We start from the raw sequence: 23,874 nt of genomic DNA, 5'->3' as shown, positions 1-23,874 counted from the left end.
GGTTGGCTGCAGTGGTAGAGGAGGATGCCAGTCAGACCTGGCAGGTCCAAACGGATTGTGAGGGTCTACAGGGAACGTCTGGGAGATTCCCTCGTCAGAAGGTTAAACTCCCACCCCCGGGAGAGCTTTGACCGTGTTCCGAGGGAGGCAGCAGCCGTTGAGTCCGAGTGGGCCATGTTCCGTGCCTCCATAGTCGGGGCGGCTGATCGGAGCTGTGGCCGTAAGGTGGTCGGTGCATGTCATGGTGGTAATCCCAGAACCCGTTGGTGGACATCAGCGGTGAGGGATGCCATCAAACTAGTAATAATCATCCCCCCAAGGACTATCTAGCTCAGGAAATGAGAGAACATTCACATTAAAAATCTCTTTTTTTCCGTGGGGGTGGTGGTGGTGGTGTATATAAACATGGCAATGGAGCTAGCAACTTAAGCAGACAGATAACTCTAACAGATTTCAAAAGCAGGAATAAAGTGGCCTCAATACATACTCACCTTTTTATCCATATATTGTCAGTCCAGTGCAAGGATGTGGAGGGCCACAATGACTGGGTTTGCCTTATACTCTGTCGCCAAATGCCTCGCCTTTTCGTCTGCTTTTAGACTGTCCATGACTTGAAATATGTACACTGTGGGAAATGGGATTACGTCGCAGGGAGGCTGCCTGTCCAGGCTGGCAAAAGCCCTCCGGGCGGCCCGTGCCCACACTCAAAAAAATGTATAGTAAACCACCGGTCCATACGGGCGGGGGGATTGTTCTGTGGAGGGCGGACCACATCCCTACTATAGTAAACCTTTTTTTGTTTAATTTTTTAAGAAGTATGCAACTGTTTAGAAATGTGCTGTGACCAAGATATGCTTTGTAAACTATTTATTGACACTCATGATTATTTCATGATAAAAAATAAGTCACTGTACTTTACAGACACCAGGAGAGAACCAAGAACCAAACAACAATCAAGAACTCAAAGATAAAAAAAAAAAAAAGAAAATTTAAAACCCAAACATCGAAATATATGATCATATTCTGAAAGCACGGTACAACAAAGCAGCTTTCCAGGGCTGAGTAATAACAGATCTTAAACTAATTTTCTTCGTAAATATCATCTCTTATGACATTGACATTCACACCATGAAAATAACACTTCAAACTACAAAAAGTAGGAATAAAACGGTATATATTCCACTAACTATAAAACATTCACAGCATGTACTGACTGCAGTATTGGGGATGTCATTTCATTACATTTCATTCTGCAAATCTGATGTCAAAAATGTCAACGTTTCATATTCGAAACATTTTTTTCCACTTTCCTTCAAATTACTTAATTTTAACGGTCAGTAGTTTGACAAAAAAAGGCTGAAACTCAATCAAAACTTGCAAAGCAGTGACCAACTGTCAAAAAATACATTTGTGAAATACAATAACTGCATGCCAAACATCAGTAGACAGTCAACAGAAAAAAGTAGCAGCTAGACAAAGTTACAATCAAACGTCAGCAATTAGCAGTTTTACTTTTTTTTTTACATTTAACATGACCATTAATACGTCATTGCTGTACAAAAGCATCACGTCGCTTTTTTCGGCAAACACACATTTCGTTCTATCAGCCATATGACACTCACAGGTGTAATAGTACAATATCAACAGTCAGTCAAAGTACAGTCAAAAAAGAACATTTTTTTTTTTTTTAACTTTACTTTTAGTACTAAAATACTGCTTAGATTGTTTTGACACATTTAAACATTTCTGCTCCTGTGAACTTGATGTCACAACTTCATAAGGATTGCTAAACTGCAGTCAAAAGTTTTGGCAAGTGATTATATTGACTATTATCATGCAAAAACATACCCAACAATTTAAGATCATTCACAGATATTTGACACAATTTTATGCAGTCTTGGTAGCTCAAGTGTTTGCAATACAAAGTTTTCGCACAGGACAAAACTGTAACCTTCACTGGGTACCACTCGGCTGGGCCAGGCTTTAGAACCCCCATCCCAACAACTGGTGACAGTTGATTTTGTCAGCCTTTAGCAGCAGGGATTTTAAAAAACAACAACATGTCTTTCGATGTTGGTTTTGTTTTAAACATGATGAAAACCCCACAGGGATGTATTGACTGTTTTACTATGTGTAATTTATAGTTCACTGTGATAATATCCCTCACGGGTCCCCAGTCACACTGGCTTGATCGCCTCGTAACAGCAATTGTTGATTCAAGTAAAACAGACATAAAACGTCCTGCTGTTGCTCTGTTGTTGCCAACTACCTCAATATTATCACAGCACTTGTGGTAATCTTTTGGAGAAAGCAAAACCAATAAAACGTACAACAAATACATAAACTTGTGCTCCAATTTAAGTCTAACATTTGTGAAAGATAAAAATCTAGTAAAAGTGCATTACTCAAAAAGGATTTGATTATTTCCAGATCTAACCATAGACAATGAATTTATTCACAAAGTCCATGCAGAACACAGAAAATAACTGAGTAAAAGGTTTTTGGCTTCCTAAGTTTAGAGGAAATAAATTCGCTAACTGGTTTGCTCGCTAGCTAGCGGCCGTCTCGAGTTGAGCAACATTTTGTAAACAAGAAGTAAAAGGAGTGTAGAGGTGACTACATGGGCGTTATTTCATGTCTACAGGGCTCTAATAATGTTAAAAACCATATTTTGAACATCGTAAACAGTTTTCTATGCTCTACCTATGAAAATATTAAATGTATTATTATGTCATCCATTATCACAGAAATTCATTTATCGCTGTCAGGCCTGGAACCAATTAACCGTGATAAACGAGGGGTGACTTTATTGTAATTCTTTGAAATCTAGAGAAATTATGCTGAGCAGATCAGCACTTCGCTGGAAAAAGTCTTATGTCACTTCAAATATTCTAAGATCTAAATAAAAACAATAATGTGTGAAAAAACATCTTAGCACTATAAGGGGGAGACTACTAAGGATGAGCGAGTACACCACTATGTGTATCTGTATCTTTTCACCCATGGTCGTATCCGCATCTGTACTCTGAGTGGGTGTGGCATAAACCGGAAGTGGGCGTGGTTTAACTGGAAATAGGTGGGGCTTAAATCAGTACATTATTTTAATGTCTGAAATTGACATGAATTGATCAGAAGTTGCTATATTTATTGTTTATTATTCAGCTATTTGTGTCCTGTGTATGTGTGTAAGTTATCTTTAAGACTTCATTATTTAATTATTTTTCAATGATCTGTGTGAAGTCGGTGATTCATGCAAACATCCAGTGGTGGCAAACAGGGAAACAATCTGTCAGCCTTGTTCACTGTAGTTTCCTCAAAAGCCCCGCGTTCAGGACTACGAGCAGAGTTTTCCAACCGACTTTATATCACCAGCCAAATTAGAAGCAAGCAGACGGAAAAAAACCCCAAACACTGGCAGCGACCGACGCTCCGTCTTGTCACATGTACCGCGTACGTAACGAAACAAGTCGACCAACTAACTTTAAATATCATACAAACCAAAATAGAAAATAGAGAACATGAGCTGGAGTCGAGCCAAGCACACTGTCTGTTTTGTGTCTGTGTGTGAAAGAGTGAGACGCATGGCTCCTCTCTCTGGCTGTCTAGGGAGGGGCGGTCGCTGTGTGACTGGCCAATCACAGAGTGTGAAGAGTGAATACATAAGTAGTTACCCAATGAGGATTTTTTTTCATCACGATCACGGATAACGACCAGCTGCAGTCGTTTGAGGCTCGTACTCTGTACAAATGCATTATCCGTAACGGACACTCGTCTAAAACGAGCATCCGGCTCATCCCTAGAGACTACTATTACTTAAAATAGACTGCTTTCATTTTAGATTTCCCTACAATATTTAAAAATAAGTAGCGCTTACACATTTATTTTTCGTTTTGCACATGAAATCGCCCAAATTCATAAAAATCATTACATATTTGTGTATTTACATAATGTCCAGTTGACTTTTTGCTATACATGGGTCTGGAAAACGATCTGCGTCATCTTTGGATGGAGAATGATCCACCTTTATATCATTTAGTAGAGATGTGTCAACCGAACTCACCTCTAAACTACCAGCAAAAGCAGCCGATCTGCTAAAATTGGCTTCTTTGTTGCCATTTAATATCTTCGCCTCTTGATGACCTTTACCATTTTGTTTGCATCTTGAGTTAACATTTGTTATAGTATTTGGAATGGCTCTTTTGACTTCTTCATTGGTTCCGCTGATATTAGACAGCGAGGTACGTTGGTCACGGACTGTGCTGAAGCCTGCCGGAATTGCTGACAATATCCTCTGTGTTCCTTCTTGCTGCTTGCAGTGATACAACCCACGAAATGCTGAGCGGAACTTCTGAGACATGGCATTGTAGATGACTGGGTTGATTGCACTGTTGGCATAAATGCACGTCCGACAAAACAACAAAAACCAGGCATCGAGATAGGGTGTGGACACAAAAGAGTTGATTAAAACTAATGATCGGTATGGCATCCACAGCAGAGCAAATAGGATCACCACGACTGCTAGCATCTTTGTCACCTGGAAGAAGAAAAGAGAAGCCTCATTATTACTTCACTTTATTACAAAATTCATGGGCCTTTAATTAATTTGCTTGAATAATAAATTAGGACCATAAACAGTCAATCCACATTTTTTGTTTTTTTATTTATTATGAGAAAAATGGTTTCACAATCTATGAAAATGTGACATTGACCGGTGTCTCACAATGGTTAGTGTTTGACCTTGGAGGTTTCTGTATATCAGAAATATGACGGCGGTAGCTTGGATGGATGGACCGCGTGTAAAAAAGGTCATTTCTATTATTAACATAAAACAGACAAATAAACGGTTGTGACTATTTGATAGTCAAAGGGACTGTATGCAGCTGACAATAGGGCGCCAACATACTGCAAGCATAATATCCCGCTTCTTCCTGCTTTGAGTACGTAAGCTATGCAGACATAACACATTATTTGTTGTCAGCAGGTAATTCAAGATTCAAGATTCAAGATTCAAGAGTTTTATTGTCATGTGCATGGTAAAACAGCAGTTATACCATGCAATGAAAATCTTATTCTGTTCATTCTCCCAAGAAAAGAAAGGAAACACAAGAAAGAATAAGAACATAAGAAACATAAACACATAAACATATATACCAATAAATTAAGCAACAACAACAGAAGAGACATTAATACAAGCAAATAATACAAATAAATAAATAAATAAATAAAGTGCTATGAGTGTGTGCGTGTGTTGCGTGCGGCGTGTGCGAGTGCTTCGTTGATAAGCCTGATGGCCTGTGGGTAAAAGCTGTTTGACAGCCTTGTGGTCCTGGACTTCAAACTCCTGTAGCGTCTGCCTGACGGTAGGAGTGTGAATAATGAGTGTTGTGGATGTGTGCTGTCCTTGATGAGGTTGTGTGTTCTTCGTAGGGCTCTAGATTTATAAATGTCTTGCAGTGAGGGGAGGGCTGCCCCAACAATGTTCTGTGAGGTCTTGATCACCCGCTGGAGTGCCTTCCTATCACGTGTTGTACAGTTACCGTACCAAACAGTGATGGAGGCGGTAAGGACACTTTCGATAGTGCATCTGTAGAAGCAACTCAGGATTGTGGTGGACATGCCAAATTTCCTCAGTCTTCTCAGGAAGTACAGTCTCCTTTGGGACTTCTTCATAATTTGTTGGGTGTTGTGAGACCAGGTGAGGTCCTCGCTGATGTGTGTGCCAAGGAACTTGAAGGTTTTCACCCTCTCCACCTCAGTCTCATCAATAAACAGGGGTCTATGCAGCTCCTTTTCCCTTGTTCTTGGGTCAATGATCATCTCTTTAGTCTTATCTGTATTGAGAAGGAGATTGTTATCACGACACCAAGCTATGAGGTCCGCCACCTCTCTTCTGTATGATGTTTCAACACCACCAGTGATCAGTCCGATGACTGTAGTGTCATCCGCAAATTTAATGATGCTGGTGTTGTTCTGGGAGGCCACGCAATCGTAGGTGAAGAGCGTGTAGAGGAGTGGACTCAGCACACACCCCTGTGGGGTCCCAGTGCTCACAATTCTTGAGCTGGATGTGCGGTTGTGGACTCTGACTGACTGGGGCCTGCCTGTGAGAAAGTTAAACACCCAGTTACAGAGGGAGGGAGACAGGCCAAGTGTGAGGAGCTTATTTGTGAGTTTGTGGGGGCAGACTGTATTAAAAGCAGAGCTATAGTCTATAAATAGCATTCTGACGTATGTGTCCTGGCCCTGTAGGTGAGAAAGGGCTGTGTGGATGGCAGTGTTGACTGCATCATCCGTGGACCGGTTCTGGCGATATGCAAACTGTAGAGGGTCCACAGTTGCCGCCGGGATGCTCTTTTTGATGTGGGTCATGACTATTCTTTCAAAGCACTTCATAACAATAGGAGTGAGTGCTATAGGGCGATAGTCATTCAAGCAGGTCACGTTGCTCTTCTTGGGTACGGGCACTATGGTGGTGGACTTAAAGCAGGTCGGTACAGATGCTTGTGCAAGCGACAGGTTAAATATGTCAGCAAGCACATCAGCTAGCTCTGATGAGCAAACCCGAAGTGCACGTCCTGAGATGTTGTCTGGCCCTGCTGCTTTTCGTGGGTTTGTTTTGTTTAGAACCCTGCGCACATCAGCTGATGTCACCATGAGAGGTGAGTCCTGTGTGCTCCCCAGGTTCAGCCACCCTCTCTGCTCATCAGGAGTTTGGGTGTCAAAGCGGGCATAGAACTCGTTCAGCTCATCTGGAAGTGTGGTATGGCTGGACGTGGCTACGCTACTCTGCTGTCGATAGTCTGTGATGTGCTGGAGCCCCGCCCACATGCGCCGAGGGTCTGAGGTGGAATAGTAGCCCTCCAGCTTCTGTCTGTACTGTCTTTTGGCCTCCCGTATGGACCTCCTCAGGTCATATCTGGCCTTTTTGTAGTCATCAGCGGTGCCCATGACAAATGCAGTCGAACGAGCACGTAGCTTAGCCCTTACATCACAGTTCATCCACTGTTTTTGGTTAGGGTATTTTCTGTAATACTTGGTGGTGGTAACAGTCTCTATACATGTGCTAATGTAGCCAGTAACAGCAGAAGCATATTCATCCAAATCAACAGTACAATCTTCCCTCCCCGCTGCAGTTTTAAACACATCCCAGTTTGTGCAGCCAAAGCAGTCCTGAAGTACTTGATCAGTTTCTTCATTCCACACTTTAACTGCTGTACGTACAGGGGGAGCTTTTTTAAGAAGTTGTCTGTATGTTGGATAAAGGAATATAGAGATGTGGTCAGCCTTACCAAAGTGGGGTCTTGGAACAGCCTTCAAAGCACCTTTCATGTTGCAGTAGACTTGGTCCAGGATGTTATTTTCCCTTGTGGGAAAGCTCACATGCTGGTAATATTTGGGGAGGACAGTCCTGAGGTTACAGTGGTTGAAATCGCCAGATATAATGAATACAGCGTCTGGGTGTTTGGTCTCGTGTTTATCAATGATGTCATGCAGGAGGCCTAGTGCATTAGCAGTGTTAGCTCGTGGTGGGATGTAAACAGCAGTTAAATACACAGCGCTAAACTCACGAGGCAAATAAAAAGGTCTGCATTTCACCATCAGCAGCTCAATGTCCTGCGAGCAGTGCTTTTCCATCGTCTGTACGTCTGTGCACCACCGTTTGTTTACGTAAACACAGACACCGCCACCTCTGTGTTTACCAGACGCTAAAGTCCGATCTCCCCGGTAAGCAGCAAATGATTCCAACTGGATCGCCGAGTCCGGTATATCCTCCGTCATGTCAGTGATGTGGCAAAGTTTAGCCACTAATGTTAGCGATCATTGCAAGTATAGCGTAACAACATGAATGTAAATTGTTCATCACCTTTGCTGCTTTTGTGTGTGTGTGCGCATTATGATATGCATGTCAATACGACATAGCCGTGAGTGACTGCCATGAACCGCAGTTATTTATCTGGGCCGACCGAAAGTTTATGACAACGTTTATGCAGTTTAATTCGGCCATCCATCCATCCATTTTCTATGCCGCTTCATTGGGGCCGTGGGGGTATCTTGGAACCTATCCCAGCTGACTTTGGGCGAGAGGCGGGGTACACTTCGGACGGGGTACACCCTGGACTGGTCGCCAGCCAATCACAGGGCAGTTTAATTTGTCACTGTAAAAAAAATATACATTTTTTGTGCATTCAGTTCTTTTAAACCACTATTGGTAACATATGCTAGCCCAGGGGTCAGCAACCCGTGGCTCTTCAGCTTCCTTGTTGTGGATCTCTTTGCAGAGCTCAGAGATTTTTTCAAGGCCCGGGGTGGAAGAAATGCACATATTAACAACGTAACTTTTGGAATAGTCATGAATTAGATTAACCGTTACTAGAAAACAACAATGTCGTTTGTAACGCTGTTACTCACAACACTGGTGTTAGTAACATATAGGTGAGTTGAGTTGCCAGACCTTCTAAACATCACAGATTACAATAATTGAAAAGCGTCGAATGCAATTGCAAAAGAGGTCCCCTCGACACACAATCGCCCATTCAATTTAATGTCCAAGGGCTGTGTGTGTTTGTGTGTAAACATCCCCTCAGCTTGCCTCTCCCAACCCTGCCACACCACCACAGTGACCATGGCAACAGCTCAGACATGACTGAACCCCCGCAATCCAAAGGTGGGGAAAAAAGTCAGTGTGTCAGCCTCCAGTGATTAGTGTTACCAGTCTCTAATAATACTGCACACCTTTAACCTCCCACTCTTCCTTGCCTCAGTGCTCTAGCCATCATTTTCTGTTGTGAAAGAGCCTTCACCCCATCTTTGTTGTGCCATGACTTTTAAACCAAATGCGTGGCTTCCTTTTCAGGCATCACCAATGCAGGAAAAATGGCAAAACCTAGCACTATTTTGCAAGGAGATGTGGTCTGATATAATGCAAGTCCAGTTCTTGTGGTAAGGCAACTGCACCGGCAGGTAGAAAGTAAATATGTATGCTTGATTTAACAAAAAGGGAAGTGTTCTAATTAAATCTCTGGATTTCGATTCAAATGGGCACATCAAACACTTTAATTATGTGATGGCCGACTACTCGAGTTCAATAAAAAAAAAAAAAAAAGATTTTTATAAGATCAGGAATTGAAGAATCGCTCTGGCCCTGAAACAAAATGTGAAATACATTCAACCTGCTGTGTTATCAAATAGCCACAAGCAGCAATGACCTCATCACTTCTCAAGATGCACTTTAGAAGAACACATTCAGTGGAAACTGTCAAAGATTAAAACCGTTAAGAAACTGCCCATCTTTAATCTTCATTCATAAAAGTGCAATTCCTCAGCACACAAGTTTATCAATATTTTAGCAGATTACGCTGGCCTATCACGACATGAATGAAAGAGCATGGAGTGTCTGTTGAAGAACTGAGGGGTAGAATCATCAGTAGTATTAAGCGTACTTCTTTGTAAAGCCAAAATCGCATGCAAATGCAAATCTTCTGTTCTTAGATGGAGGCCCTCAATTACAGGAGATTATAATCTTTTAAATCTCAGACCTCGGGCACAGTGAGACCCATGCTCAGATATGGACACAAAGACTGAGAATTCAACCAGAATACAGTAGAATCATTTGCTTGGAAACGTAAGCACTCAAAGCCTGAACCTACTGGATTACTGAGGACGATATGATTTGGATTTAAGTCTTCTGGTCACTTTTAGGCATTTGATGAACGCATGGTCTAATGGGGGTGAGGGGTGGGGAGTCTCTCCCCATCAACAAAGTCAACTAGGGCTGCTTATCCACAGTTAAGCCGCTAAGTTACCTCTGAATGAGAAGAAATTCTGCTTTGTCGTACAGAAGGCCTCTGGTGTGTCTTAAACAAATCAAGAATTTGATGACTAGCACTGAGTCTGCACTTTTAAAGGTTTTTAATGACCTGTTTTTAATGACTGATACTGGTGGTTCAGCCATTTTAGTGCTTTTAGACCTGACTGCTGCCTTTGACACAGTGGACCATACTACTCTTTTATCTCGCTTGGAAAACTGTGTGGGTGTCAGGGGGACTGCCCTTGATTGGTTTAGGTCATACTTGTCAGGAGATGCCTTACTGTGGGACTTGGTGACTTCACATCATCTACTACCCCCCTTGAATGTGGAGTCCCCCAGGGATCAATCCTGGGGCCCATCCTATTTGTTCTGTACCTAATCCCATTTAGCACAATTTTTAGAAAGCATGGCATCTCCTATCACTTTTATGCAGATGACTGCCAGATCTATTTACCAATCACAAGAAATGACCATGCCCCCCTGACTCCCCTTCTGGAGTGCTTTAGTGACGTCAAGGTCTGGTTGGCTCAAAATTTTTTAAAGCTCAATGAGGGGAAGACAGAAGTTATCATCCTTAATAATAATGACCCCCACTTGGACTTCTGTCCCATGAAAAACCATGTCAGTCCCACAGCCACCAGCCTTGGCGTCATCATTGATAGTGATTTTAAACTTAATAAACAAATCAATGTCGTTGTAAAATCTTGTTTTTATCATCTTCGGCTTTTATCCAAAGTCAAATCATTTTTATCATTGCAACATTTCGAATAAGCCATGCACGCTTTTATCTCATCACGTCTGGACTACTGTAATGCCATTTACTTTGGATTAAGCCATAAATTACTCTCTCGCTTACAGTTAGTCCAGAACTCTGCAGCACGGCTTTTAACAGCAACCAAAAAGAGGGAGCATATTACCCCAATTTTAGCTTCCCTGCACTGGTTGCCTGTGCGTTTTAGAATTCATTTTAAGATTTTATTGTTTGTTTTTAAGGCTTTGAATGGGCTGGCCCCTCAGTACATCTCGGACCTCATCCAAATTTACGCTCCAGCGCGCACATTGAGGTCTGAAGGCCAGTTCCAACTGGTGGTGCCTAAGACCAGACTTAAGACCAGGGGAGACCGGGCCTTTTCTGTAGTCGGCCCAAAGCTGTGGAACACTCTCCCCCCTCATGTAAAAACGGCCCCCACAATTGAAAGCTTTAAGTCTCGTCTTAAAACCCACTTTTATTCTCTGGCTTTTAACTCGGCGTGAGTCGTGTGGTCCTCTGTGTCTTTTATTATTTTTTAAGTTTTTATTGGTTTTATTTATTTTAGTTTTTTAAATTAAATTTACTTATTTATTTTTTACCTACTTCTTGGACTTTTGGCTTTTATTGTTTCGATTTCTTGTTTTAAATATTTTATTGTAGTACGTTTCTTTGTTTCTATTTGATCTTTTAGTTTTTATTGTCGTAATTTTTACTTATTATTTACATTTACATTCCTTTATTTACTTATTATTTATGGTTTTGCTAGTCTGTGCAGCACTTTGGAAACAGTGTTTATAAAATGTGCTATATAAATAAAGTGGATTGGATTGGATTGGATTGGATGACTTGTAAATAATTCTTACTGTGTTACATAGGGCGTACATTACGCGCTCAAAGCAGGAAGAGGGTGGGATGTAGAGAAGTTAGCGCCCTCTAGGCAGCCGCCTATCGGTGACATACAGCAGTTTTAAGCACATGAATGTAGTGGCGGGTGAGCGAGCGTTCTTTTGAGTCATTTTGACTCTTTGTATATTCTTTATATATTTTGAATTGTCAGTTATGATGAATAAACTCCCGCATTCTTGTTATGCTATGTTTTGTGCGTTCATGTGCGAATGCATGTATTATGTCGGGCCCTTAGACTACCAAGACTGCCTGGGCGCTCACACAAACCCAACATGCCGAACTTTGGGTGTAAACTGGGCCCAGGACCGCCCTCTTTTAAAACAGATTTTTACAGCTTGTAGATTGAAATTACATTGAGAACAATGTGGCAAGTTTTTCATAATGAATGAGTCATCTATCACGTCAATAAACAGAGGAAGACATTTTATGCACGCTTGCACTGTAAATGTTGTCATTTCAGCTTGGAAATGTCATAATATGATGACACTTGACAGTTGCTAAGCAGTTAGATGAGAGTGACATTATCTAACAAGTTGTTGCCATTGACAACACAAGGCCTTTTCCTTTTCAAGCTTCATTTGCTGAATATTTAATCGCTAAGAAGACAGATGGTGACATATTACTAATACAGTGTAGTTCACTAGTACAATTTGGGAGTATTTCTGTGTCTTCAGTTCAAGTGTTTCTATTTGGAACACCAGTCTACTATAACTCAGCTCTTTTGTACAAGTATATTTGACTGACTCCTATTGTTGCACTGTGAATATAGATGACTTTATTTTGAATACTAGTTGATACATTTTAAATGCAGACCATTAAAATGTAGAAAAAACGTTCCTGGATGTCAAACATAAAGTAGCTTCACACAGTGAATCTGTAGGACCTGGCAACAGAATAGCCTGACATATTTATCAACGTCAGTGGCATTATTAGCAGAGTTGAGGCATGATATTGTTATAATAGCACTGTCAGCTTGTATTATCGGAGCAATTGTGCGGCAGAAAAAAAGAGTGAATGTTTTGACAGAAATGAATAGTGGACAGCACCTGCAGAAAAACAATGAGACAGTTGTTTACACTGCCAGAAATGCATGGGATGCTCTGCTAAAATAAGACTCATTCTGTCACGCTCTGTGTGACAGGTTGGACTTTGAGTTGTGTTTATTCCTTGGTTCCTGGTCTAGGCCAGCAAACGGGAGGCAATATGTGAAGCTAAGAAAATATACATCGGCGAGCTTAAATATATCATGCGGCGTACCCCAGCGGTCAATACTGGGACCAAAACTGTTCAATCTACATATAAATGACATCTGTACAGTCACAAAAGACCTAAAGCTAGTATTATTTGCAGACAATACTACCACATTCTGCTCTGGAGATACCACAAAAGAGATAACAAAAAAAGTCAGATGAATTAACTAAAAACAGACTATCCCCGAACATTAGTAAAACCAAAATAATTCCATTTGGTAATTGCAAAAAAGATACGTATGCGCAAAAACAAATTGACCATGTGGACAACGACAGGGTGAACAAAAATACATTTCTAGGTGTCATAATAGATGATAATATGAACTGGAAATCTCACATTAAAGATATACAACATAACGTGGCAAGAAATACCTCAAAACTGAAAAAAAGCAACATTTTTTCTGGACCAAAAATCACTCCATACTCGCTATTGCGCTCTGGTATTACCATATCTATCTTATTGTGTGGCGATATGGGGAAATAACTATAAAAGTACACTTCACTCACTAACTGTGCTATAAAAAATGTCAGTTAGGATAATCCATAATGCTGCCTTATAGAGAACATACAAACCCTTTATTGTTGCTTCAGTCACTGTGGGTGTTTTTTTCTGTCTGCTTGCTTCTAATTTGGCTGGTGATACAAAGTTAGTTGGAAAACTAACTAAAAGCAGTGCTTTTGAGAAAACTACAGTGAACAAGGCTGACAGATTATTTCCCTGTATGCCACCACTGGATGTTTGCATCAATCACCAACTTCACACAGATCATTAAAAAATAATTAAATCAAGTCTTACAGATCACTTACACACATACACAGTATACCTTACAAGCATTTTGTAACCCTTTCATCGGGTTTGTTTATTTTGGTAATTAGCAACTTGTCTCTTGTTACCTTGGAAAATTTGCCGTAAATCCAGTTTTCAATAAATTCTCACACTGTCTGATTTTTCTCTCTTGCTCCTGTTTCTTCTTTGTGCATTTTGATGCTGGGTTCACTTCATCTGGTTACAATCCACTGCCGCAAAATGTGAATACTTGTCATTTTCCCCCGGCGTTAATTTTTTGCTTAGGGGTATACTGTACAGTCATGGAAAAAAATGATTAGACCACCCTTGTTTCTTCAGTTTATTGATCCATTTTAATGCCTGGTACAACTGAAGGTACATTTGTTTGGACAAATATAATGATGATAACAAATATAGCTCATAAGAGTTTAATTTAAGAGCTGATATGTAGCAACTTCCATGGTTTTCTTGATAATAACCAAAATCACTTCACTTCTTACGTGAATAGCTCTAGCATTGTACTGCCAAAACATTTACCTCTAATGTGCTATTTTGTTTGTTATTGTTATATTTGTCCAAACATAGGTATCTTTAGTTGTATCAGGCATTAAAATGAACAAGAAACTGAAGAAACAAGGGTGGTCTAATCATTTTTTCCATGACTGTATGTCTGAAGAAACATATGACTAGTAACAAATATAACCATTTGGAACAGCCTGGGTTTGAATTATACGGGCGCCAATGTGAGATAAACTTCGGTAAGTAGATGCCAAGCTCCAATAAAGGCAACGTATTTTCACTCACGACGGAACAATGTTGGTTGCACTTTACTACCGAAGTGCCAATTGACGGACTAACACCAGTATGTGCCCCAATTCTTCTTGTTGACAATGTACAGAGTGGAGGCAAATGAAGTCTGTTGAAAACAGACCATTGATTTCTACCACCTGCAAGATGATGCTTGCTTGTACTTGCTTGGCTCATTCAGCTTTGCTGAGCACAAAATTGAGAGGCACAAACCTGTTTCCTGGAGGAGAGGGCACCCTTTGGACGGCGTGGGCGAGCCCTTGTTTCGACTTCTGAGACTTCTCGACAGCTTCGACGCAATGTGGTACAGGTGTCTGGTTGGTTTGGCAGAGGTCTGGAGGAAGACATGAACATTTTAGAGCACTTATACAAGAGAAGGAAAGACTTTTCAGTTGGCCTTTTTTTTGTTTTGTTTGAATGTATATACATTTAAAGAGCTACAAATCAAATGGCATCATGTTTACAGAATAAAGCAAGATTTCTGCTATTAATTTTACTAATTCATACTAAACGAAGAAACAAAACATTCCCCTTAAATTGTCAGAAAAGCTTCGTACGATCTACAAATACCAATCTGTCATAGTACTATACTTTTCCAAGTGTTATTCTACTTCACGGGTTAATGCACAGAATATTAGCCACCGTTTTCCTTTTCCTTTGCACCAAACCTCAGTATGTTGTCTGACATACTGTAGGCCTACGGCTAATTAAATTATGTCAATGTGTCAATATGTGTACATGTATAAGCTGCTAGTTTTTTCTTAAACTTTGAACCCTGCGGCTTATACAGCGGTGTGACTAATTTATGGCTATCTTCTAATATTGTGATGTCTCCTTTACTTCAGAACTACGACTAATCGGAGTACTAATCAAGTACTGTGCCGCCCGTGAGCCTGTGGGGAAACGGTAGCTCTTTCTTTGGCAGGAGCCAATCACAAGCTACAAGTATAAAGTGAACTCACGACGTGTTTGCCAACCCGCTGGAAATCACAGGAGGTTATTACTCAGTATAACAGTCTGACTCTCAGTGCCATCTTACAAAGAATGCTAAAATCATTACACAGCAAATTAACACTCAAAAACTAGCTAAGAAATATAAGTGCCAAGAAGAGTTTAAAATTAAAAAACATTTTAACTTCTTCCCATAATGCATTTCTTCCCAGCAAAGCCTTTCATTCAAAGCATTTCAAAGCTGATTCATTCAGCTGCCTCTGTCCACCAGAGGGGGCCAGAGGATCCTCTTATTGTACACTACCTGTCAAAAGTTTTACAACGCTCCAATTTCTCTGGAGGAAAAACCTACATTTTTAAGTGTTAAGATGGTCTGATCGTGGGATTTCTCCACGTACTCCGGTTTCCTCCCTCATTCCAAAAACATGCATGTTAGGTTAATTGGCGACTCTAGATGAATGTGAGTGTGAATGGTTGTTTGTCTATATGTGCCCTGCGATTGGCTGGCGACCAGTCTAGGGTGCACCCCGCCTCTCGCCCGAAGTCAGCTAGGATACACTGCAGCATGCCCCCATGACCCTAATGAGGATCAGCGGCATAGAAAAATGCTGTATGGATGGAAGATGGTCTGTCTGTTAAGTCCCTTTTTTCTTGCCATTTGGTAGCAACAAATTTCTGTCCAGCACAATGCTGTTCAACTGATGTTCACCAGGGTATGGTACCACAGTGTGTTTCGAACACTGTTTTTATGCAGACAGAGGCGGTAGTAAGCACTCCAGAACTTGGAGCACCTGCAGGAATTAGTTGCACCAACTGCCAAGGCTTGATCAACCTCCATTTCTGTAGAACAGCTTTAAATTGTTGACCCATTTTGTGGCCCCTGAAACAGGCCTTTTTGTATAATTCTGAAATACACATTATTTTTCAGTTGTGGGTAACCTTTCCTTTTTTTTAACCTCTGGCACTTCACCACTTAGCTTTGTACCATTTCAAGCTATTCACTGGACTTGAACGACTTGCATTTCAATAAATTACTGGGAAAAATTGGGGTGTTCTAAAACTTTTGACCAGTAGTGTATATTATACTGTTATTGTATTATACAGTGTTCCCTCGTTTATCGCAAGGGATAGGTTTCCAAAATAGCCCACAATAAGTGAAATCCACAAAGTAGCCAACTTTATTTTTTTTTACAATTATTATATATGTTTTAAGGTTGTAAAACCCCTCACCATACACTTTATACACTTTTCTCAGACAGGCATCAACATTTCTCACGTGTCTCTCTTGTTTTAACACTCCAAGTTCAAACCTTCATTTGAATTTTAATGCTCGATCCACGAGGTTGTACACAAGAAATTATTAAGTGAGCCACGTGTGTTTCACTCCTCTGACCGTGCCTCTTGATCATGGCAACGCTCTGCTGAAGCGTTTCTGTATCCTTGTTAAAACATATTGTTGCTGTACCTTCTTCCTCCTCCTCTTCCTCCAACTGAAGATTCATTTACAGTATTCCATAATGGCGCCCTACAGTCGCGTAATGTCTACCATCTTTCAGCATGTCCACAAGTCCAGAACGTGCAGAACGTTTAGAACGTTTCATCGACATTGTGGGTTTTGTCGGGGAGAAAACATACAGAGTCTCTGCAAGCTGTTTGCTAGCAATCAGACAGCAGGAAACACGGCAGTTCGGTGCTAAAGAGAAGATTGGCAATGGTCTACAGCCAATCAGGACGCAGACGACAACGGGCGGGTTCTCCCTTAGCCAATAAGGACGCAGAACACAGTCCCCGGGTTATCTCTCAGCCAATCAGGATGCAGAACAATGCGCATTCATATGCTGTAAAAAAAAAAAGCACTAAAATTGCACAAAAAAAACAGCGAGTCCGCGAAAGGTGAACCGTGTTAGCTCGAGGGAACATTGTATATTATATTGTATATTTCTTTGCTATCTTTTGAGTGTTAAGTTGCTGTGTGATGAGCTTAGTGTCCTTTGTAAGTTCACAACGTGAGTCACACTGTTATTGAGATTTCCAACGGGTGACAAGCTCGTCGTGAATTTTTTCATAGTCCATGATTGGCTCCTGTCAAATAAAGAGCTACTCGGCCCTCACAGACTCAAGTTGCGCCACATTATGCCATTTTATGAAGTAGACATGCGTGGCTTATAGTACGGTGCGGCTTATACTGTATATGTACAAATATTTTTCTCTCTAAATTTAGTAGGTGTGCCTTATACACGGGAAATTACGGTCTGTATATACAGTATATGTAGTAATGACAAATTCTTCTTCGCTACAAAAAAGATACATGAACACGCATAGAAAGACGGACAGACACTGATTAAATCAATATGAGTTATGCACATTTTTAACAGAGGGCCACTAGTATAGTCATAAAACGTTGAAACGGTAGTTACCCAAGGTAGAGAATCCGCGCTATCAGCCCATAGAGGACGATAGCTAGAAGCAATGGGATGACGTAGAAAATGGCAAAGTCGATGAGGTAGATGGGCAGGTAGAGCTCCCGCTTCACCTTGTACCCACACTGAACATGTCCATCCAGGCTCACCTGATAACAAATGTATTGGAAAAATAACATAGACTTTAAGACACATTTACATTGGGTTTTTTTATCATGCTCATAATGATGCTGTTCTCAGAAATGGCACAGGGCTCTTAAAAAGCTTTTAACATGATTGTGGAGGCAGCTTTTGTACAAAAAGGGATCTGTTTAACATTGCATGCCTAGTAAAGGTTACCACTATTGATTGGAGCACAGCTAAGTATGCTCAGAGTGCATCACATTTTGAAAACATAATGTAGCCGTACTCATCTATTATTTCACTCAAGCCCCTACACTTGTCCTTTGCCCATTTTACATTTCCATTAGTACTTAAAGGTTGTTTTTTTTGTTGTTTCCCTTAGCTAGTTAATAACGGACTTGCAACACTGATGGTGAAATGCATGGCTCTTACCTGAATATCCACAAGGAAAAACCATAAGATGCAGTACACACAGGTGAATATCCAAACCCCAGTAATAATCTTCTTAGCCCTGGACACTGTGCACACAGTCTGAGCCTTCATTGGATGGCATATAGCAATGTACCTGCACATGGATGAAAAAAACAAGGAATACGCACTATTTTTAGACACAGTCTCTCACGTCCAAAAAATCTGCTGCTGCTGACGTTTAGGTCGTAACTTGTATTACCACCCACTGTCATCCATGCATACAAAATTGTTCAAATTTGTGATGTCCAATCTGAACACACAAACGAAACCACAACACAAACACAAATGATCATTGTTAACAATAAGTGGATATTCCTATCACTGACTTTGTAACTCTTAATGTGAAAGCACAATTTGCTGCATTTAAGTATGCTCGAAAATCCCAGAAAATACACTCAAAACATGTGAATTCAACTTAAATGACTTGGTGTCTTTGAACCCCTCATTGCTTATAACAACATGGTTAAAGTGTGATTCAAATTTTCTGCTACTATTAAAGAAACTAGTGTTACGTAAATAGATTTTCATTTTTTTTCAATCATTTTTGAATTTGTGGATAAAAAGTATTGTTCCTGAAATGTGAATTACTCTTGTGTGTTATTTCGCACAACCTCAAATTCAAACTGCACTGTCTTGTCACTAAATATAACGTATTTGAGAACTCTGAATTGAAAATGTTTTGAGTCGCCGTCTGTCAGGGTTGATGGTGTGTCCCACAGCCAAACCAGTTGAGAACCACTGACCGAGTGCATGTACGCCCTAGGTGATGTGGAAGTGTTTCAGTCGTGTTTGTCCATCCTCACCTTTCAACAGTGAAGGCGGTGATGGAGCAGGATGACACATTGATGCCCAGGTATTGCAAGTAGGTGATCCCCAGGCAACCGGCGTGTCCAAACACCCAGGTGCCTGTGAGACTGTCTGAGATGTTGGGAAGTCCAGCTGCTACCAATACTGTCAGGTCAGCTACAGCCAGGCTCACCAGGTAACAGTTGGTAGGTGTCCTCATGTAGCGTGTAGTCAGGACAACAAGAACCACCATAATGTTTCCCACAATGCCGACCCCACACACAAGCAGTACCAAAAACACTGACACCGTCTTGTACTCCAGGGACTGGGAAATGGCAACACTAGGGCTAAGGGAAATGTTGGTTGGGGTGTCAACTCTGGAGCTCACGTTGTCAGTCATGTTTACTGTATAGCTGTCCTGTGTAGCTCTCCAGTTGTGAGTTAATCCAAGCTTAGAATCATTTGATTAAAATAAATGGATGAGGGACATGTTCCTTTCCCTGCATTGTTGGTAGATTCTCAGTTTGTGCGACTTGATTTACAAGAATGGCATTCCATTCATTACAACAAACTCATTATCTGCTTTAGCCTGCCATTGATTTGATTATCTTATTTGTTGAAAAAGCAAAGAGGCACTGTCCTTCTTTTGTGGTCTTTTGCATTTCCTTCTGTTTTCCTCACTCTACTGTTTTACACTAATGTAGAATCACAGAATAAGAGTAGAGTAACAAATATGACGTTGAGGGTGGTTGTCTCTGGATTTCTGAACACCCACGTGCTCCTAATCAGTCACCTATAAATGGAAAGAAAATAGAAGAAAGAGAATAGTATCATTTGATACTAGAAGGGAACAATAGTGTTACTAGAATTGACCAACCTCAAAAGTGTTGAGCAAAATAATGACAAAAGACATTATGACATCATGCATTCTTAGAATTTTTTTTTACTTTTGGAATGTGGAAATTAAAAAGAGCTAAATCCATCCATCAGAGGACCTTGTGATTATAGTAAATTCTAAAAGTTACTGCTGACAAGACTTTGAGGTAAGTGTCAGTTTATTAAACCTCCCAAATCATAGGTTTATTTTGAGGTTGTGCATCCCGCTGAAAATGAATTAACCAGTGTGCAACACTGCAAAAGTGAAAGAGGCATACGTTGCTCCCCTAGCTCATCTCCCAGACGGAGCACAAGCACATATTGGATGTTCCCTCCTGAGGGCTGCCTCTAATAAATTGAGGTGGACATGAAATGAAAAGTAATTTATTTCAAATATTCTGCCATTAAGAAGGCTGCATCAGTGTTATACATAAAAAAAGAAACAAATTGCTGACCTTCTGCATCTTTCTATCTCCTTGCAATGATATTCCCATATACCTCCATTTCATTCTCATCAAAAATTCAAGGTGATGTATTTACCTAGCTTGTTATCCATCATTCCATTACGTGTGCCACTTAGCTTGAGCAAGGTAACAACGAAATAGAGCCTTTACCAGCTGACTCTCGGTGAGTGGCAAAATACACCCTGGACAGATCACTAGTCAATCACAGGGCTGACATGCAGAGAGAGAAGCATGTGTACCTATGAACAATTTAAAGGTTTCAATTAACGTAATTGATGGGCAGCATGGTGCACCATGTGGTTAGTATCTCACCGTGCTTTGTAATCCAAGTTACTCCCACAGTCCAAAAAACATCCATGACTAGGTAACTGAAGACTCTCACTTGCCCATAGGTGTAAGTGTAGTAAGTGTATGTAGTAAGTATATGTGCCATGTGACTGATTGGTCTCAGATAGTCTAAGGTTAGGTCCACATAAATATTTTAAAAACGCATATTTTTCTATATGTTTTGTGCTGTCGTCCACACACCAGCCAAGATGAAGATTTTGGAAAACTCGGCCTTCACTGTATGCGTGTGGACGGCAAAGACAGAGCTTTTGGCTTGTTGCCGACAGATGACGTAACAATGCCGTTATTTCCACATAAATAAGTATAATTTAATGTGTGGAATGCCAAACATTGTATTGCTGCTTTAAGTATACTTAAATGACTTTGTGTGTATAAAAGTAAACATATGCCTTATAATTAATCCCACTTATAATAAATCCCACTTATAATTACATTGGCATTACTTATAATGACTTTTATAAGGCATCTTTGAGTAAATTTCCAGTATCACCATTTGAATATCTCATTGGAGAGGCGGAGTGTCCTGGTTTTTGGTCATCAAAATATGGGCACCCCACAGTATTCTCATCCAACCACTAGCTCAAGGTCAGATGTGATAGCCTCCAGCTCACCCATGTCCAGGAACAGGATAAGCTGACAAGAACTTTGACAAGAAGTGACTTTGAGGAAGAGAGCGTTCCAATGCTTCAATACTGCTACACATTCATGCAATCAGAATTCTTCATTTGCATATTGACAGAAAAGGCACACTACACACCAAGAGTGTGATTTTCTTGTGTGATTTATGTTGAGTTTTGGAGTAAGTCAGATCTTGCACTTCAATTATGCCCACAGCAAATTAACTCCGAAGCAACGTTTGTGCACATGCGCAATCGCGCACTGATCTTGTGTTCTCAGCGCACAGCAAATCCTTGCAGCGCAACAAAATAAAAGGTCACACTTTACAATAAGATACAGAAAAATACACTAGTTGCTGAGGAACTAATGAAGAACTAATGAGGAACTAATGACAAAGGCATATAAATTTAGACTAGTTACTGAGGAACTAATGAACAACGAATGAGGAACTAATGAGTACAGTAGTTACTGAGGAACTAAGGCACATACATTTAGGGTAGTTACTGAGGAACTAATGAAGAACTAATGGAGAACTAATGACTAAGGCATATAAATTTAGACTAGTTACTGAGGAACTAATGAACAACGAATGAGGAACTAATGAGTACAATAGTTACTGAGGAACTAAGGCACATACATTTAGGGTAGCTACTGAGGAACTAATGAATAACTAATGAGGAACTAATGACTAAGGCATATAAATTTAGACTAGTTACTGAGGAACTAATGAACAACAAATGAGGAACTAATGATGTCCACGCGACGTGGCAGAGTTGTGTCAACCAAGACACGCCCACAGCATCCAGGGCCATAAGGAACTCCAGTTGGATCTTATCCACGCCCGGGGCCCTGCCATCAAGGAGTTTTTTAACCACCTCGGCAACCTCAGCCCCAGAGATCGGAGAGCCCACCGCGGAGTCCCCAGGCACTGCTTCCTCATTGGAAGACGTGTCGGTGGGATTGAGGAGGTCTTTGAAGTATTCTTTCCACCAGTCCACAACATCTGCAGTCTAGGTCAGCAGCACACCATCTCCACCATACACGGTGTTGACTGTGCACTGCTTCCCCCTCCTGAGACGGCGGATGGTGGTCCAGAATCTCTTCGAAGCCGTCCGAAACTCGTTCTCCATGGCTTCTCCGAACTCCTCCCATGTCCGAGTTTTTGGTTCAGTGACTGCCAGAGGGGGAGGTGGGAATGAACAACGAATGAGGAACTAATGAGTACAGTAGTTACTGAGGAACTAAGGCACATACATTTAGGGTAGTTACCGAGGAACTAAGGAGGAGGAATCAAAGAAATCTGACCATCTCTAATGCTAAGAACAATTTGGAAAATGACATAGTCTTAACTTTATGAGCTGATCATATGATGTCTTTATACATTGATGCCCTATCACTAAACCAGCAACTGAAATTACACCCGGAATTTACCACAGGTCGGGTCAGTGCATTTTAATCAAATTACTAACCGTGGCGGAGCTCTCCGGCCACCCCACTGGCTATCTACACGTTTCAGGTATCAACTTATTGTCCCCCCAATGAAAAATTTCTGGCTCTGCCACTGCTGATATTTATGATCACATGAGACACAGCAGCAAACCATTTTAGTCATTTAACTTGTAAACAACTTAACCCATCTCAACCTGTGCACCCATGCCATACACTCATAGTAGAAATAAATCAGGAGGCGAGATAAGCAGTGAAAATATGTGTGGTGTAATGTCAAGCTGTCCTTGTGAGAGCATCAAACATCAAATTCTGTGTGAAAAAAAGCAGATGTTATACAGACTCTTCAAAACCTTCCAAACGCTGCACATGTGTAGACTAAGCGAATCAATGAAACGGCAGTACTGTATACCACAAGAATAACAAGATGACTCGTCTAGTTCCTCTCTTTCCGTTCTCCCATTCGTTTATTCATTTTATCAGTCAAACCTTTGTCAAATGCAAAACAATGGAAGGACAGGTACAAGATGTTGAACTTCCCTTGTTTTAACCAAATTACAGAAAAAAAGTTACTTACCTTGTGCGTCCCTGAAACGTGTCATCTTGATGTTAAATCCTTGTAAAGAGTTCATCTTTCGTCAGAATTCAAACTCTTATTCTTCGCCCTCGTGTGTCTGCTTGCAGGAGGGAGCTCGACAGCATTCCAATGAAGCACATTCAGACGTCCACCTGCTGCATAAGCTGGTGTCCTGCTTCGTCACAAGAACATCCGTCATCACTCCGGGTGAGCGGATCGATCCAAATACCGGTATTATGATACCAATGGCAGTATCAGTGCTGGGTCGGCACGAGCATGATGAGATTTTTTTCAGTTCTCTTCTATGTTTAATTTGACAAATATGTTTTTTGTTGATTTGCTCATATGTTGATATAGTGGCTCCTCACACATCCCGGCAGCTCAAATTAGCAAATTTTGGGTTGAAAATAATGTTTCCCTCCAAAAATAAACCATTATTTTCACAAAAACAAATCATTCATCTTAAATTGGTAATAATTTAATTA

At 40.8% G+C, this 23,874-nt stretch overlaps 1 protein-coding gene across 1 annotated transcript; it reads right to left on the bottom strand.

Annotated features, from left to right (window-relative positions):
* Nucleotides 1-866: 866 nt before the first annotated feature.
* Nucleotides 867-23,536, bottom strand: trhr2 (thyrotropin releasing hormone receptor 2). Its single transcript, XM_054777648.1, has 6 exons — nt 23,390-23,536; nt 19,078-19,853; nt 18,236-18,368; nt 17,678-17,829; nt 14,523-14,643; nt 867-4,534 (listed from the first exon to the last, which is right to left on the bottom strand). The coding sequence occupies exons 2-6, from the start codon at nt 19,458-19,460 to the stop codon at nt 3,941-3,943; spliced, it is 1,383 nt and encodes a 460-aa protein (XP_054633623.1). The 5' UTR covers nt 19,461-19,853; nt 23,390-23,536; the 3' UTR covers nt 867-3,940.
* Between the last annotated feature and the right edge of the window lie 338 nt (nt 23,537-23,874).

Source organism: Dunckerocampus dactyliophorus, chromosome 5 (genome assembly GCF_027744805.1).
Source record: "Dunckerocampus dactyliophorus isolate RoL2022-P2 chromosome 5, RoL_Ddac_1.1, whole genome shotgun sequence".
Classification (NCBI taxonomy): Eukaryota; Metazoa; Chordata; class Actinopteri; order Syngnathiformes; family Syngnathidae; genus Dunckerocampus; species Dunckerocampus dactyliophorus.
This window is presented reverse-complemented; position numbering and strand designations above follow the sequence as displayed.